Below are 19,999 nucleotides of genomic sequence, written 5' to 3'. Positions count from 1 at the left end.
CATTGATCACGATAACGAGTCATGGGTCGAAATTTAGTCGACTTGTATTTTAGTTGTAACTTTCAAGAATCAAGATTAGTATATAGATTCGTTAGAAACACTGAAATTTATGAAACCAACATAAATCTTGAAATCAATCTAAGGCTAAACCTAATTAACTACAATCCATCATAATTTAACATCATATTAATTATCTACATTCCATCATAATTTAACATCATCTATATATAATTAAACTTTTGTCCCTTTAATGACAGCTTCTACCGCGTGACATCCAGCAGCAAGTCTATATTTTTCGTCACAGGTACCCTCGTCCATATAAGCTGTTGAACAAACCTACGCGCAGCAACATTACATAGAGTAGCTCCATGAACGCTATGATTGTAATGAATGCTTCCATAATCCTCATCCTCAAAATCTACATCATTTGTCCTCCTACGTTCATCTCATTGCATGTCAAATTGTATTTTTAAATTTCAGTTACCCAATTCTACAATTGTATAGAATTACGAAAAAGCAAGAATAGTAATGGCCGATACAATTAGTGACGACGATCCAGCAACTGCAAGGTTTCCATTCCTCCATGCTCGATGGTGGTTTCCCCTTGGGAATTTCTAGGCTATTCAAGAACAAAATCTACAATGGAAAATGCAACCCTTTTAAATTTCTATAGAAAGGAAAGTGTAAATTTTGTAAATAGTGAATCAAATTTATGAAAATATAAGGAATTAAAGTTGTGACATTGGAAAACGATAGAAATTGTATCTGATATTAGAATTTGTTCTAAATGTCAAATTGAATGAGAACAATGCTTGAACATGTTCCAATATGCCTTACACGGCTATGATGAAATGAAACAAGTGTTTAGGCCAGAAATAATTAAAAACACAAGTACATTGCTATTATGTGATAAAGTTGGACAAAAGGGGGGCATAAGCATTTGATGGCATAAAGAATGAAACAGGCTTTGTGAGTTGCTCATGGACCATATAAATTGTTATGGGAACCTTTGAAACTTAATATTTCAAGAATATGAAAGTGAGTTCACTATAAATGATTCAGCGAAGTGGAAAAGGAGTAACTTGGGAAAATAATGCAAATTGGAAACAATTGGTGTAAGATGCTAAATGACATATTCTACGTCAAACTATTTGAAGAATTTTGTTTTGGTATGTTATAGTATGGTTAGAACGGAAATGATAGAAATAAATAAATGTTTATATATGAAATGGAAAATACAATGCATGTTGTTTATTTCCTCAAATTAAGGGAAAAGGCAAAAGATGTGAAGTGCATATGGGTTTGTCATGCTGTGTTGACGGGCGATTACAAATTTGCTTTTTCTGACCATTTGTCAATATGTGTCTCGCAACAGTATGTCACGAACACCACCAACCTTAGGGACCCAAAGTCCCCTTCTAAATGTCTTAAGTCCCCAACTATCCTCTACCAAATGAACCTGATGCTTCACCGTCACCTCATCCTTCACAATGTCTTCTTTCAAACCCTCGGTTTGAGTAGTCTAAATCTTCACAAATATACCAAGAACCACTACCAATCCCAAAAACTTTAGATGATATGACATCCTAGGCCCCTTAAGACTCATAACATTAGCTACCATATTTGCTTTCTCATAGTGGTAACTAATCTCTATCATAATCGACAAGCAACTTAACTCCACGTCGCTACCTCATATTTAACTCCTTTTGATTTTGCATGTGTTGCAAGCTATTGTGATCAGTGTATAGTGTGTACTTCATCCATACAGATAACGACGCCATAACTTGAGTGCAAACACAATTACAACTACCTCAAATTCATGTACCGATTAATTCACTTCTGAATGTTTCACCTGTTGAGATACATAAGAAATCATCTTCCCTCTCTGCATCAACACACACCCTAAACTATAATATGATGCATCATTATATTCCAAAAAATCCTTATTTCCCTTATGTCGGGATAGGATAGGTGTATCACACAAAAGGTTCTTTAAAATCTGGAATAATTGCTCGTGATCATCAGTACAGACAAAAGGCTTCATCTTTCTCATCAACTTGGTCAATGGACCGGCAATTATTAAGAAAATATTTGATAAATCTCCTACAATATCCAACAAAATCCAAAAAACCCTAAATCTATAAAGGATTCTTCGGATTAGACCACATTTTATGGCCTTAATCTTGGTTGGATCCACCTTGGTACCATTAGCCCTAACAACATGTCCAAGAAATTGAACCTCCCTCAATCAAAATTCACAATCAAAGAACTTTTCTTATAGTTTCTCCCATCACGGGGTACCAAGGACTTCTCGAAAATGCCACCAATGGTCTTCGACACTCGATGAAAACCGCAAGATGTCCTCAATGAAAAAATGATAGATTTTTCCAAGAATGGACGACATACCCTATTCACCAAATCCATAAATAGCGTTAGAGCATTCGTCAACCCGAATTACATCTCCAAAAAAAAGTCATAATGCCTATAATGTACTATGAATGTGATCTTGCGAATACCCTTCTCATAAACCTACACAAGATTATAAGTATATCACAAATCAATCTTCAAAAAATGACTCGCACCCTGAAGATGGTCAAAAGGGTTATCGGTCCTTAGAAGTGGGTACTTATTCTTTGTTGTAATTACTAATTTAAATATTCATCACTTAATCTGTTTCTTAATTCTTCGCAGTAGTTACCATATGTTATTCTTCAGTATTATTATTATTAGTATTATTATTATTATTATTATTATTATTATTATTATTATTCATCACATTGTTCATCGCAATAATGAGTCTATTAGATCGCTAACCCCCAAGGAATAATATCATTCACTACTAACATTATCAGCTCGACCCAATTCACCAAGCAAGGCGCAACCTTTAACCTGTAACATTGCCCCGATTCGATGTGTTTACTACTCTGATGATGCATGTATAAGTATGATGCATTTTCATTCGAGAATGGTACTAACGGTATCTTTTGTAGCTAGATACTTCCCATTCAAAAGTGATGCTTGTACTGGCATCACTTTAGTCCTTGCACAAAATGGAACATGTATCGAAATGGTTTCGTAGAAAACCACTCGACTTCGGCTTAAGATCTTTCCTAAAAGTCATCTATCAACCTATTAGGTAATCGCATAATTCGGATATGGTATACACATATTTAAGGTTACTACCCTTGCCCTCTAAGTATGTTCCCCACGTATTAATTATTAAATCATTGTTATTTACATACAAAGGATATTCACTACCATTCATAATTATTATGCATAATACTTCACCACTTTAACAATTCACATTCCATCACTAGCATTCATTTCTCCTAATCATCATCATAGACAAAGTAATTCCAACAACTAGTATGAAATAATACATACCATATTAATCCAAAGTCTACCAAGTAGCATGGATTAAAGATCATATAACATACCACATCATCATAATATCATATAGCATGCATGGCATCCTAAAGACTCATACCACAAAAAGATAATATAGTTCTAACACATATAATCAACATAAGAATACACATATATCAGCTAGGATAATTTAGATTAGTCAATTCATTGTCAATATTTTTTAAGTTCTCGACAAGTACAATACTTGTAAAAATATTGAATCACCTCAAATCTAAGCATAGTAAAAAATGAACAGAGGAAACCAAAAATTTAGAAAGCAAATTTAACATGCTAAACAGATGTACTAGATTTCGATTAAAGACGAACATCAAAACAGAAAACAAGCAACAAAGTGTGAAATTCATTGTACCCATTTTCCAGAAATATCATATAACGATAATTTGGGACCAAAGATAGGGTTTTCGAAGAAAAAGTATATACCACGACGTTGCGCATGGATGCCCACGACGTGGCATGGGTTTTATGAAATGCATGTTTATTATGGTTCCCATGAAGTGGCAAGAAGAGGGCTAGGTCGTGGCTATTGCTGCAGCCCAAGCCCGAGATTTTTTAGGCTTTCCCTCATATATAAACACCTTAACTCATGGATTGAGTTATCTCCTTTAGCCTCCATTTCTCCGTTTTGAAACCTTAGCCTCTCATCCATGGTTATGAGCTTGGTGGATTGTTTTTGAAGTAGTTCCTCTTGTATTGGTGAATCTTGTGAAGAAAGGAACTCTTTCTTTGTGCAAAAAAGCATAGAGCAAGACTTGATCCATCATCTCCTTAAGTTTCTAGACCTTTGGATGTAAAAAGCTTGCACCTTGACCTTATTCTTTTGAGATTCATGATCTTGACCTTGATGGTTGGTTTTTGGTCCCATTTTTGGACGCTCTTAGAGTTTGAGGAACTTCAGAGCTTAATATGGACTCCTTATGGTCATGTTTCCTTAAACTATACTAATCATTACCTTAATATATACAAAAACATAGTTTTTTTTTTAATTTTAAGGAGTTATTTTAATCGAAAAATGATATTAAATACATCAAAATTCATAATTTTTTATTCTCTACAAATAGACATCCATATTGATATAGTTTTAAGATAAAATAAAATTTTTATTTCTTTTATAGTTTCAACTCTTGTTATTCATAAGTGAATAAAAATATATCAGATTTTTACTACAGTACATTTGTTATTCATTTATGAATAAAAAGTGTGATTTTTAGAGTTTAAATATCATGATATATAAATATAACATATATAAACATTTTACAGTTTACATCAGCTCTCGTCACATGTTATAATCACATATGAATAAAACGTGTACTAGTCTTCCTCACAAGTTATATTCATATATGAAAAACACATTTACCATAATTTTGTTACAGTTAATTTGTTATTTATATATGAATAAGTAGTTCAAAATTTTAAAACACATCGTCTTTTATTAACATACTACTTATTCATATTCGAATAACAAATGAACTATAACAAAAATTTGATAAATTTGTTATTTGTCACACCCCCAAACCAGAACTACGGAAACGTCTGGGGGCGGATGGAGTGACTTCATGTATTGTATCATAACAGTTGAATATGAATGAAACATAGCAACACAAACATTTATACATTGAGATTACAAGTATTACATCGTTTACAAGACTCTATTTGTTCAAAAGTTGAATACGAATAACTTAAAAGTAGAAAACATGAAACAGTGACGCCGGCCCTCAAGAAGGTTTGAACACCTATCTACTGGTTTCCTGAGAATACAAGTGATTTTGCAAAGTGTCAACAATTAAGTTGGTGAGTTCATAAGCATTTTTGTGCGAGAAGGATTTGTAACGTCTTCAAGAAAATGATTTGTGTATACTTCTAGAAAATCCGATACTTTCTTTAATATGAACTATAAATGTATGTATTTCCTTTGTATCTTTTCCTTGTAGAATGATAATGTATGTTTTCAGAAAATCCAATATTTTCTTAATCATGAACTGTAGATGTATGTATTTCCTTTGTATATTTTCCTTGACAAAATGATAATGTATGTTTCTAGAAAATCCAATATTTTCTTAAATGTGAAATGTAGTCTTAAACTCTAAGACAAAAAATGTATAAGTATGTTGTACTAAAAAATGGTATGTAGTTATATCCCTTTTTTTATAAAACTAATGAAGTCTAAGCCACCCCGTAAACCAAGTAGTGTTGTTGATCCCGATGTGAGTTATTATAACCATACTTAATACGACTAGTGGCATGTACGATGTTCTTTAGGCATCGGAGCTGGTAGACATTTGTCGCCCTAGACTTCTGGTCTAACTGTAGCGAACAGCTTAGGTGCAGGGTTGTCAATCCCGTATAGATCTATACACAACGGTCTCGCTTTCCCTCCAGGAGACTCTGGTTATAATGTAGGACTTAAGGTGTACTTTAGGTAAAGTACGTGAAAAGAGTGTGTCTCACAAGAGCATCAACAGATTCACGGGAACTATGACTCCTTTTTTTTGTAAAATGAAATAATCATACATTTGAATAATTATATGGTTCTTTTGAATGAAAATGTGGTTTGTGACTTCCAAACTATACCAATTATAGTTTGCTTTATATGTTTGTTGAGACTATTTATATACGCTATTATAGAAATATGAAGTTGATATCTTGTCTAGTGTCAAAATATGAAATCAAAACATAAAAAATATTTGGGTTGTAACCTATTAAATTAGTAAGTGAATATAATGTAACCATTTTTGCTAGAAAAACTATCTTTTAGTAAAAGTTTCTAAAAACCATGTAGTTTTACAAATCATAAATTTGGTTATGATTTTATAACATATATTATGTTTGTTTTATTAGTTTTGCTATTCAAACATGTATTTATATATCACAAGTAGTTATACCAAAAACTAGTGTTGACCATGCCTTATGCAAACAATATCTTATCTTTAACATAAAGATGAAAACATGTAAATATTTTTGAGATAAACAATGTTTTACTTGTATCCCCCCCCCCCCCCCAAAAAAAAAAAAAAAAAAACATGAAAAAGCTTGAAAATGTGGGGGTATGAACTCACCTTGAGTGGATTTTTATGGATAGTTTGAAGGGTTGAGATGAAGATTTCGAGCCTACATCTTTGGATGAAGTAGATGAGCTTCTTTGGAGATGGTATGATCCTAAGGGTGTTTGACACATAATAACATGTGTAAATAATGTGAAACTAACATGAAAGTGTAACAAAGCACTAGATCAACAATAAAAGTTTACCAAAAATACTAAGAACCAACTTGGAGGTGATGATTTTTGGAATAACTTGAACTTGCTCTTGAGAGGTGTTTGAAGAATGAAGATGAAAGAAGGTGAGGATGAAGAAATGGAGGCCTTCTGGCTGAAGTTAAATGGGAAAAGATTGATAAGATGTTTGCTTTGTTACCTGGGGATAATTGTATGATTAGCATGGATATATGCTGGGTAAATTGAGGTAAAGGTGAAACATCAAATCTTAAGGTCAACACTTCATTTACTCTTTATTACCACTGAAATCACCATGGAGAGCACCAAAGCATAAGTGATTTCGGCCTAGCCTTTGAATTCTAAACATGATTTCAGTCCTAGTGGTCTTGGTCTTCATGATTTCGGCCTAGGTGTGTTCTAGACTTGATTTCGGTCTTGGAATCATCCATCAAAGGGTGATTTCGGTTTTAGTATCATCTATTAAAGGGGTTTTCAGCCCTAGTGGTCTTCCACATTGATTTTGGTTTTGGTATCACCCTTTTAAAGGGTGATTTTGGTTTTAGGGTTTCTAGTCCAACAACTATAACACAATGTTTTAAATTCATGATTTTATGTTTCAACTATTTGGCTTTGCTTGACTTTTAAGTGTCTACTATGTCATACCCCCAAACCGAAATAGCGGAAACGTTCGAGGATGGAGGACGTCATGTATAGTATCACAACAATTGCATCATAGTAATCAAAGTAAACACAATAATTACATTGAATATATATATATATATATATATATATATATATATAAGATATTTACATATGTTTGATACATAGTTTGTATACATCAAAAGTATAGCAAAATATAAAAGACGTGACTCTATACGCTCAGTCTTCTCAAAAGCTGCAGAAGTACTTGTCTACAGATTTCCTGAAAATACAAGCGATTTTGAAAGAGTATCAGCATTAAAGCTGGTGAGTTCATAAGTATGTTTTTGTAAGGAAAACCTGTTGGTGAATCTGTGAAATGTTTATATGTTTCCAAGAAAATCCAATATTTTCTTAAATAAAAAGGTAGTCTTAAACCCTAAGACCATTTGTAGGTTCATTGGTGAATTTTGTTTTTGTGTATGAAAGTACCTGTATGAAATCCCTGGCTACCACCAGTAATGTAAGTAATGTGTTGTATGAAAATCCTGGTTAACACCAGTGTGTAAAGTATGTTTTGTTTGAAAACCCTGGATAGAATCAGTATGCATGGCATGTTCTGTATAAAAATCTTGGATAGCTCCAGTGTGTATAGTAGTTTTATTAATTAAAATAAAACCATGTATTTTATCCCCTGGAAATCCTCCAGTAATGTGTAGTAGTTCTATTAATTAAAATAAAACTAATGAAGAATGAATTCCCATAAAGAAAGCTTAGTTTATACTGTTATGATTTCGTATAACCATGCTTGATATAACCTAGTGACCTCTACGACATTCTTCAGGTGTCAGACGCTATGCCATTTGTCACCGCAGGCATGCCTGTCTAACTGTAGCTAGCAGTCCAGGTGTGGGATAGTAAATCCCGAATAGATCTATTCACAAATCTCAAGCTCTCCCTCCAGGAGACTCTGGTTATACTATGATAGGATTTAGCCCGCACCTCGAAGGGTACAATTGAAGTGATGTCTCACAACCCTGTATTAACTAGTTTACGTGTAATGTAATGTTCACTTGTACTTGAATCTATAAGAATGTCTTGTAGAGTAAAATAATTATACTTAAATAATTATCTTAGTATGGTACTCTTGTATTCTGAAAGTAGTAATGTATACCATAAACTATATCTGTCATAGTTTATATGATTGTTAGAGTAAAATCCTAAGATGATAGAACTATGTATTGAAATCCCAAACTATACCTATTATAGTTTGCATGTGTGTTAAGTACTCGGTTTGTGTATTGTTCTGAAAACTATGCAATTATAATTGTGAGTTGAAAACTTCCCTTATGCTCAGCATGTTACAAAAGGGATAAATGTCTAAATATTTTATATAATGGGGTAATCTTTTGGTTGTATTGATTGCATAATTTTTAATCTTGTTGAAATCATGTGGATAATGTTCACAAAAACTATTTGTGTTTGGCTTGTATTCCCCTCGCCCCCCCTGAAAACGTTAAAATAGTAAAAGCGTAAGGGTATGAACACACTGTTGGATGCGTGTATGTGTTGGACAACGAGACTAGAAATGAGAACCCTCGAGTTGTTGTACACGAAGTTAACGGAATCCTAATAATAATTAAACACATATTTGTATTTAAATTAGCGAATCCATTAGTTAAAGTGTTAGAAAAACACTTGCTTTTGGTTAAGGAATGTTACCGAGATTCGATCGAGGTGGGAAAAGTAGGTTTTCAGTCAAGATTCCAATTGGGACTGATTGCGGCCATGAAGGGTTTTCGGCTGGGAACTGTTCTCGGCCGTCAACAACTTTCTGCCTTGAAGGGTTCACGGTCTTTGAAGGGTTTACAGCCATGAATTGATTTTGTCCCTTGAAGATTTGAAGGGTTTATAGCCGTGAACTCAAGAACAACAATGCTTGAATTGATGAAAAAACAGGTGTTTGATGCTCCAAAACAAGTTCCAAGGCGGATTGAGTGATAGATAAACAGAAAACTTGGGTTTTCGGTTGATGGTTTTAGAGAGAGAAAGTGGTGTTTTCGGCCAGAAAAGTATAAATAAGGGTAGGAACACGTACATATAGGCTGGGTTCATGGTCGGTGGTGGGGTCCACCCAGTCGTGAACGGTTTACAGTCGTGAACCGTTTGTGGCCGTAAACACTGGAATGCTTGAGACTTGGCTGATTTTCTATGAACAACTTGATTTTTCGTGTGATTTTAGTCCCAACACTTATATAAATTTAATTTATATAATCTAAGTTGTTCTCAATCCTTACCAGTTTGACAAAATTTGATAAAATAAATAAAATTTGTAATTTTTATTTAACGGGTTTGACTTTTGTTGACTGATTCGAGTTGTTACATACTACAAACATGATTTTCAAGGTATGTGTGTGTGTGTGTATATATATATATATATATATATATATATATATATATATATATATATATATATATATATATATATATATGAACTTATGTACATACTCATACCACTAATGCCCTTATGACTTTCAAGAGTTTATTTGTAACAAGGTTACATTGTGAATTCACTTGCACCTAGCTACAATCTAGACCTTGTTTGATCCAAATCTTTCAGTTTGTCACATTATTTATATATGAATTTAACATATGACGACCATTAATATACATTCTATTCATATATAAATATTATGTGTGATGAAAGAAGATGTAAAAAATATATTTTACGTAACAAAAGTGTTATTACTTATTATATTTATATATGAATAATACTTAAACTGTAAAAAAGTTAAGCATACGTTTTATTCATAAATGAATAACGAATGTACTGTAATAAAAATCTGATCGATTTTTATTCACTTATTAATAACGATAACTGAAACTCAAAAAAAATTTATCTTAAAACTATATCAATATGGATGTGTATTCATAGAGAATAAAAAATTATGAATTTTGATATATGTAAAATAATTTTTTGATAAAAATAGCTTTCTAAAAAAACAAAAAAAAAATATATGTTTTTGTGTATATTAAGGTAATGATTAACATAGTTTAAGGAAACATGTTTGGTTAGAAAACATATGTGTATCTGTTATCCATTTTCGTCGGTATGTCTAAGTGTTTTTGTAACAAAACAAATGTATGGGTGGCTCAGAATGATTCTCTCATTGTCATATATATATATATATATATATATATATATATATATATATATATATAAAGAAAGAGAGAGAGAGAGAGAGAGAGAGAGAATTAGGTTCATATATAAACTTCAATTATTGTGTGAATGTATGACCAAATATGGTCTAATCATTTGGTAAAAACATTATAGTAAAATTCATTGATTGATTAATTAAATAACCAAATTTAAAACCTATAATCTAGTAAAGTTAAATAATTATCATTAATTTAAAACCCCTTTATTTAGGCAATTCAAATCACTAGCACTTTTTCAACACTTATCATCATCATCATCATTATCATCATGTACACACCTCACCATCTTCATCAAGAACAAATCTTTGTCATCTTCTCGACATCACAAACCCAACATGTTCACCATAATAACCGACCTTTGATCAAACATTGTGTTGTTTATCTTAGACACTAACTTGTGGATCGGGAGAAAGAGACATGAGCATTGTTCATTTTTACCCATCTATTGATATAATAGAGGAATGTGAAGCTGATGGAGCAATCAAAGATTTTACGAGTCATCATCTCTTGTCATGGGGTTTGGAACTAGTGGTGTTATTGGTTCATCATTATTTTTCTATACAGCCTAATCTTCTCTACTAGCGTTAACCCTGCCTATAAATCACCAATCAACCTAAATTGCAATCATCTTGAAAACGCACAAAAGAGGAGGGGTGATTATATTCTTGAAGAATAAAAGGAACTATGATAGTTCGTTCTCACAGAATGTACAAAAACATTAATATTTTTTCTAAATGTCTAGATTTACGTCACAAAAACATATTTACGTTACAAAAACATAAGAGTTCTTTTAGAATTCATGTTACTTTGAAAAATGTGAGTTTGATTCAAAACCAATTATGAATGAATACATGTAACAAGCTAATTCGATTATATGTTATAGTGAGTTCAATGGTGAGAATGATATTCTCTAAGAAATGTATAAAATATGAGATTTCAAATAAATTCTATGAGAATTCATGGTACATGGAAGAATACAAGAGTAATTGAATGTATATTCTTTAAGAACAATATTAAATATTATTTAAGAACAATATTAAATACGATATGTATGTTATCAATCAACGTCTTTTACGGAACAACAATGAACTCTAATTATTTTGAACAAATATTCTTATAGAATAGCCATAATAAAAATAAAATTTTGAACTTTTGGATTTTATTTTCCACTGAATTCTTATAGAATACTAGACATACTTTCACATTACATGATACTGGGAATAAAAAAGGTTGACGAAACCTAACTTCTTTAAGAATCAATGCTATGTGGAAGATCTGTCCGTTATATACATTTAAATCATATGTATCTTATTTTTCAATCTTATAAAATATTATTAGTGTTAAAAATGTAGGATTAATCTTCGTGAAACGTATATGATTTCCATTAATTAGTTTGACTTAATTCCTAAAATATAGGTATTTTTCATTTTTTTTTAATAAAATGTTGTATTTTCCTTTATTGTTATTCAACGTAATTATAGAGTAAATGTTTTTCCATGTTAATACTATGTACCCTAAGATCACAAAGCATTCATTTGTTTTAATCTAATAGCCATAATTTAGTCATATGTTCACACAATACTTGTAATTCACATTTGATTCTAACCCTATATATATATATATATATATATATATATATATATATATATATATATATATATATATATATATATATATATATATATATATATATATATATATATGACAAAATTGCAAAAATGGTCCCTATAGTATGTATTTTTTTGGGGTTTTGGTCCAAACCCCAACTTTTTTGGATTTGTGGTCCTTTTGGCTATGTTTGTATGTAGATTTGGTCCCTCATAAAATTGGAATGACTAAATTGCCCTTATTAGATTTATTTTCCATTTTCTTTTTTTAAAAGTATTTTTATATATTAAATAAAGATAGTCTCTCTCTTTCTCACACCAGACCAACTTCCCCCTCCCCCCACCTTCTTCATTTACAATCAAGAACACCCCACCGGAGGTGGAGCTATTTTCCGGCCACCAAGAAACACCGTTGCCACCATCCATATTTTCACCTCTTTGAATCACATTCTTAACCCCAAATTGAAAATCGGAGGAATAGTGGGTCGCAGGTGGCGGACTGCAGCGATGGTGGCGGACTGCAACGACGGTGGAAGGGCAGCGACGACGATGGGTGGCTGCGGTTGGTGGCTGTGGGCGGCCTTGCTGCTTCATTTCTGTTAGCGGATGCTCGACAAGGGACCAAGACGAAGTAGAAACGACGATGGCGTTTGGTGGTGGTGGGTTATGATAGGATGGAGGCGTTTGGTGGATGGTGGGTGGTGAATTGGGTTTTGCCAACAGTCATAGCAATGGTGGGTGCTGAAGTGGGTTTTGCCAACGGTAGGTGGTGATGGAGCTATGGTGGCAACTTCACTGCCTTCGTTTCCTTTCTTTTTCACGAGAGAGAGGGCATGGAAGAGCAAGGCTATGGTGTGGAGGTGTTTGGGAAGGAAGTTTGATGGTGGTGGGTCATAACATGGGGAGGTGGAGGAGCTGTTCGAAAAATTAGGTGGGTTAAGATGGTGGTGACAGTTTGCTCTGATCAGTAGCAAGAGGGGGAAGAACACGGTGGTGTAAGGTGGTGCCTGGCAACTTGCTTGACAGAAATAGTAAGGGAATGATGGTGGGGCTCGACCAAGACATACGAGGGTGGTTTCTGGTGGGGTTGTGGTGGTCTATGCCGGTTGTCGTGGTTGTGAGCAGCCTAGACTGGTGTTACAATCACTGGTGCTTTCTTTCCTTCAACTGGTGAGATACGAATGAGAGAGAGAGAGAGAGAGAGGTGGGTCCCATAATTTTTATTAATAAAACTTTATATTAAATAGAAAAAAAAACTTAGAAAATGTATCAGAAGGGTATTTTTGTCTTTTTAATTTTACGAGGGACCAAAACCACAAAGTAGCTCAAAAGGACCGTCAATCCAAAAAAGTCGGGGTTTAGACCAAAACCTCAATAAATACATACCAGAGAGACCATTTTTGCAATTGTCTCTGTGTGTGTGTGTGTGTATATATATATATATATATATATATATATATATATATATATATATATATATATATATATATATATATATATATATATATATATATATATATATATATATCTCACCGAAAAGATTTGGCATTTATATTAATTTTAACAAAAAGGAGTTCATCATACACAACATTTTCTTTTCATACACAACAATTCATGTTTTGTAGATATGTACAACACGAATTTTTAAAACATAATTGTTATGTATGGAGAAAAATTATTTCCTTTACAAAAATATTATAAATTTGATTTAAAATAAATTATGTAAAAGGTAATGTTAAGAACTGAAAATACTTTTGCTTTTTAGTACGTTAGATTGATTCCACATATGTTATTATGTGTATTGGATTGAACATGGTAACAAAACTAGTCGTTATTGTCTTGAATCATAAAGTCTCCTACTCTGTTACACGTTTAATAAAAAGTATACTTTGTAAATGGTTTAACATTGTTACTTTTTTTTTTTTTTTTTTTTTTTGTTATTTAACTGATATACATTATAATTGGTTTAACATTGTTGTATTAAACAAAAATATTATAGAAAGAACTAAAGAAAGTCAAACTCCATTTGCCTCATAACCCTGCTGCTTACTTTCATACCGAAGCATCCTTGACGTAAATTTTCAGCAGCCACCCCATGTTCATGTAGGAATACCTAAACTAAAAGTCACACAAACCCGTTGACCAGATGTAAAATTTTCCTTTGACCACTATTCAAGCAAAACTGCTTAAGTAACATTTAAGTTAGGCTCAAACTCACTACCTCGCCTTTTTCCAATTACCAAAATCACCCTACCCAAACCCATCAAACTTTCTCCTCCTTTACATACCCCAAGGTCAAAATAGTCAATTCACATCTCCACCTTCCTTCAAGGACGCAAAAAGTCCATCTAGTTGACTCAATATCACGAAACCCACTTCAAAAGAGTCTTTATATCTCATAAACTTTTAACAAGTTTTATTATCATGAATCGAGTTTTTTCAAAATGGCAAAATCAGGAAAGGGTCGGAGGTTCATTGTTTCATCTATCATCTTCATTGCGTTTCTTTGCACTATTGCTTCCATAAATGAACTCAGATTTGACCATTTATTACGGTTTAGCCGATGTGCTCTACAATTGGAGGACACTCTACCCACAAACGTTTCATCAGAAGAAATCCGTGTCCTTCTCGGAATCCTAACCCTACCGGACAACTACCACCGCCGCCACTTCCTCCGCCTCATCTACGCCACCCAACCGGTGGTCGCCGGAGCAAAAGTCGACGTCAAATTCGTCTTTTGCAACCTCACAAAAGAAGACCAAAAGGTTCTAATAGCCCTAGAAATAATGCAATACAACGACATCATAATCTTGAATTGCAAAGAGAATATGAACAATGGGAAGAGTTATACATACTTCTCAAGTCTGCCCGATATGCTTAATGAAGATCCGGGTAGTTCGGGCAGCTTGGGAAGCTCGGGCGGGACCTACCCGCCGTATCATTATGTGATGAAGGGTGATGACGATGCTTATTTCCGCCTCGGGCAACTTGTGGAGTCGTTGAGAGTGTTACCAAGGGAGGATTTGTATTATGGATATACAATCCCTTGTAATCAAATGAATCCGTATGGACATTATATGTCTGGAATGGGATATCTGATATCCTGGGACATAGTGGAGTGGCTCAGGGTATCAGATATCCCAAAGATGCATCTAGAAGGGCCGGAAGATAAAGTTTTTGGAGATTGGATGGAAAAAGGTAAAAAGGGAAAGAATCGACACAATGCAAAGTGGTCAATGTATAATTATCCCGAGCCACCCACACAGTGTACGCATGAACTATGGCCCGACACGGTTGCGGTTCACCTTTTGAAGACACAAGAGAAGTGGATTCGGACATTGAAGTACTTCAATGCTACCCAAGATCTTAAACCTTCTAAATTGTACCATATGGATTAGGTCATGATCATTTCTACTTGATACCTTAACCATTTTTGTTTCATTTTTTTAATCGGATTTGTAAACAATAAAGAGTTGATTCTTGGTTAATTGATAACTCTTAAGAAGAAAAGGTGGATTTAGTCATTTAGATAGTTTTTAACGATTTTATCCATTATATATAGTTAGTATAGATAGTTGATATAGATGTGATCATGTTCTTTTTTTCCAATGATATATTTAATGTGACAATTACTTCAGTTCCAAAACATTTATCTGAATAGCTAAAACAGAGTTCAAATCCGATTTAAACTAACCAAATCAAAATTCAGTTGGATCAATTTTTACAATTCGACTTTTTAGAGCCGAAACGTTTTAAAAAATATGACTTAAATGTTAATCAACTATCAAAAAATATATATATAATTCGTCTTTTTTGGCCCGATTGTGAACAACTATTTTCAATTTTCTTGTAAAAAAAATTAGAAAAAATGAGTGGTGTTTTCATTTTCGGTTGAAAATTTAAAAAAAAAAAACAATGTTTGAATGTGTATTTTCTATCGGTTTTTATTTTCCAATTTTCATATATCAAATAACACAATATTTAAATATCAGCTGCTAATTCAAGAATTCGATGATAGTTGTGGAAAAAATATTAAACCAAACATGTAATTTAACTTTTCAATTTTCTTTAAAAAAAAATCTCTAAATTAATTGCATTACATTTTTCAATTAGCAAAAAACAGAAGTAAACAATATCCAATCACAACAAAAAAAAAACACCAATTATAGTTCACATTCAAAAAACATTATTCAATTCTTGAAAACTCTCCTCACAAGAATATCTCAATATCAAAATTTAACTCATCTATCACCAAAAGTGATCGAAATTCATCTTCTTCTATGCAGTATGCACAGTTAAAATCTCAGTACAAAGACCTAACAGATCAGATATTCAAAAACCTAGTTTCTACACAGTTGTCACCAAAAATCTCACCACATGCTAAAGCATTTTCATGAGAAAATGGATTGAATTCAAGAGAGATTACCTGAAAACTATTTGGTAGATTCTTCATTAGATGATGTTATCTTTTTGGTCGATGCAGCAGAGCTTGTTGTTGGCTCTCTTTCTTGACGAAGGATACGAAGTTTTTCTTGAAGAGCTTTGACTCTGTCTTCAGTATTACGAAGCTTTCTGTATCTATATGCTACCCAGAGACCAAATCCACCATAGACGATAAGATAGGAACTCCATACATAAGGATAAGCTTCGGCGTTCTCTTTAGCTTTACGATACTGTTCATATATCATCCCTGTAAAGCCGCTTGAAACGCCGGTGTTTGCTACCTGGTTCTCGTTGATCTTCTCCGGTTGATTTTCATCGACTCCTTGCTCATTTGCCATTTGTTTCGTGTTCGGAACTGAAAGTAAAATTAGAAATCGAACTGATTATCAAGGTTTTTTGGAGTGAGTTTTGATCAGATTTGGCAATTCAACAGACAACAGATAAACGGATCCAGAACGAATATGCGTGTAAACTTGTGATTATAATCAATTACAAAGACGAATCAGATCCAAAGCTATTGAAAAGATGTTATTCAATGAGGCATCTGTTTTAGTCATGAAAAGAGAAATTCATGAAATTTCATTTGGGGATCTGGCCAAGTACATAAACCCTAAAACCCTAGAAGAAATAATTTGCACAAAAAGAGATTTCCGTAGATTGAAGAAAAGCTTATGAGGGAAACCTTACCTGTGATTCAGTGCGAGTCGAAGAGCGAAAACTAATGGCAGAAGTGAAGAATAGAAATGGAGGTGAGATTGGTGGCTATTCAAGCATGGAGGTGGTGGCGAGTGGCGACCGGGAATATGGTTCAACGCCGTTTATGAGATTCGATGCGTTTAGCTACTGAGCTTTAGGATTATTTCTAACTAAGCCACACTTGTATTATTTGCTTTCATATTTTGGCCACCGAGTTTGTGTGGATCATTATTGTGAAAAAGAACAAGTTTGTGAGTTTATAAGACTAGACGGTATGGGCCCGGTGAGGGCGTTAGAGCCGACATGGCTCACCCGGAACGGCATGGTAACAAGCAAAAATACCACCCCCACCTGTTATGTTGTCATTTGTGCCATCCAAACGAGTCATACATGCATATTTTTTCAAATTGGAAACCGAATAAAGAAAAATACATATTAACTTTTACGTATATATACTGCATTTATATACCATTTTTACTACACCATTCTTCTCTTTATCTTAATATATTCAAAAATCAATTCATTTTTCAACTATAGAGCAAAACTCAAACACTCAACCACCGAACACAAACACATGTTCTTATGCGTTTCATGCAATATAAGAGTTACATGAATCTCCTCAACACTCAAAACTCGTCATAAATACCATTTCAAAGAAATTATTTTAACCCCACCAGACCTCAATGTAATTTTCTATATCGTCCTACATGCAATACAACTCAAACCTACAATAACACATTTGCAATACTTTAGCTTTTATGTCACAAACAACTACCCAACCACCACCCACACAATCATTGTAAGATATGGTTGCTGAAACGCAACCGGAAGGTAATCGGAGAGGTAAAGGGAAAAGGAAAAAGAAAGGGAAAGTTATCGCAAAAAGTGAGGAAACTAAACCACCGGAAGAGGAGTACACTTTGGCGATCACGTGTGTGGGACTTCCAAAAATGAATGCCAAGGAAAGGGCATGAGGAAAGTTAGTTTTTAGGAAGTCATGCTCGAAAATTTTCACACGCTTATGAAGAAGCCTCCATATCGCAATATTGTATGTTTAGTAGCAAGTGGACTTCAATCAGTTGTAGATGCGGCAAGCATCCCTTGTGGTGGATCTAAAGGGCCCACACACATCGGTGTGTATGAGATCCAATAGACCCTCACCCCTATCACAAGTGCCAGTAAAGGGTGACTTGGTCATCTTCCCAAGCAAACAAGATTCACACACGTCATCATCCCTAAGGTCGAATGACTCCAACACTCCATCCTTTTGGTGTTGGGCTATGCGTTTCTTGTTGACATGGCCAAGGCGACAATGCCACAAGCACGCTTTGTCTAGACTATTAGACGAATCAATATTCAACACATCATTTCCTAAGTTGTCTACAACCAACACAGATTCATATATTCCATTACAAGGAAATGCATTGAAATAAAAAAAACACCATTCAAATATACATTAATAGAACCATTACTATTATCAAATGAATATCTGAAAACCCTGTCTATATAATCCATGAAAAGAAATGATTTTCTTTGCCATATCTGGTGAATAGCAACAATTATTTAAATCTAATTCTAACTCATTACTCAACACTAAAGAATAAACTCCAACTCTGGTCACAGGCGACGATCTTCTGTTTCCCATAATCAAGTTTATCTTCCCATGCTCCACCTCTGTACTTCTTCTTAGGCCCTGCAAATCAGAAGAAATTTGGAAACCACATCCTGTATCAAGAACCCATGAATTAGAAAGTGATGAGTTGTTAGATTTAATAGAATACATACTTGCGAAAGTTGGCTTTATCTTCCCATCCTTAATGTCCTGCAGATATTTAGGGCAGCTTCGTTTCCAGTGGCCCTTCTCATAGCAATAGAAACACTGTGCTTCCTTAGGGTCAGAGGAGGGTTTAGCAGAACCTGCTTTGGTCCCACTAGAGGATGAACCATCACGGGGCTTTCCCTTTTGGTAGCTTTTTGAAGTAGCCTTCCTCTTCTTTCCCTTCCCTTGACCAGTTGCCAACACAGAAGCAGCCACAGTAGGGGCTGATGCAGCAGATTTTTCCTTGAGGTTGCTCTCAACAGTCCTCAGCAGTCTTTGAAGCTTACTCAAGGAGATCTCTTCCTTATTCATGTGGTAGATCATTCTAAACTGGTTGTAGAAGGAAGGCAAGGAGTGGATGATAATGTCGATAGCCAAATCCTCATCAAACTTAACATTAAGTTTGAGAAGACGATCAACATACCTCTGCATTTTTTGCAAATGAGAGGTTAGGGATTCTCCACTCCCCATCTCAGCGGTGATCATGTTAGTAATGATCTCATAGCGCTCTTGCCTCGCTCTTTGGTGGTACCTGTCCTACAAATCTTGATGCATTTCATATGGATACATATCCTCATAGGACTTTTGGAGTTCGAGGTTCATGGTGGCCAGCATGATGCAATGAACTTTCGTAGCATCACGCTCGTGGGCCTCAAAGGCGGCCAACTCTTCAGGAGTAGCAACATCTGGGTTGATCTTTTCAAGTTTCTCATCGAGGACATATTCTTTGTCCTCGTAGCGAGTGAACATTCGAATGTATCTTATCCACTTGTTGAAATTCGACCCATCAAATGTCACCTTTTGACATAGGTTCATTAGCGAGAATGACCTAGAAGCGTTGTTGTTGTTGTTGTTAGCAGACATCTGAAAATAGAAAGGAACAAAATTTGATTAGAAATGAATCCCCAATTAAACACCCAAATGAAAAATTAGGGCTAG

The 19,999-nt window shown here is 34.0% G+C and overlaps 2 protein-coding genes across 2 annotated transcripts; one reads left to right on the top strand and one right to left on the bottom strand.

Annotated features, from left to right (window-relative positions):
• The first annotated feature begins 14,541 nt into the window (after positions 1–14,541).
• LOC111895193 (uncharacterized) lies at positions 14,542–15,551 on the top strand. Its single transcript, XM_023891299.2, has one exon. The coding sequence runs from the start codon at positions 14,547–14,549 to the stop codon at positions 15,498–15,500; it is 954 nt and encodes a 317-aa protein (XP_023747067.1). The 5' UTR covers positions 14,542–14,546; the 3' UTR covers positions 15,501–15,551.
• Positions 15,552–16,257: 706 nt separating this feature from the next.
• Positions 16,258–17,491, bottom strand: LOC111894941 (uncharacterized). Its single transcript, XM_023891024.3, has 2 exons — positions 17,233–17,491; positions 16,258–16,900 (listed from the first exon to the last, which is right to left on the bottom strand). Exon 2 carries the CDS (start codon positions 16,881–16,883, stop codon positions 16,536–16,538), a length of 348 nt encoding a protein of 115 aa, XP_023746792.1. The 5' UTR covers positions 16,884–16,900; positions 17,233–17,491; the 3' UTR covers positions 16,258–16,535.
• Between the last annotated feature and the right edge of the window lie 2,508 nt (positions 17,492–19,999).

Source organism: Lactuca sativa, chromosome 5, assembly GCF_002870075.4.
Source record: "Lactuca sativa cultivar Salinas chromosome 5, Lsat_Salinas_v11, whole genome shotgun sequence".
Classification (NCBI taxonomy): Eukaryota; Viridiplantae; Streptophyta; class Magnoliopsida; order Asterales; family Asteraceae; genus Lactuca; species Lactuca sativa.
Note: the sequence above shows the minus strand (reverse complement) of the source record. Positions and strands in the feature narration are given on the sequence as shown.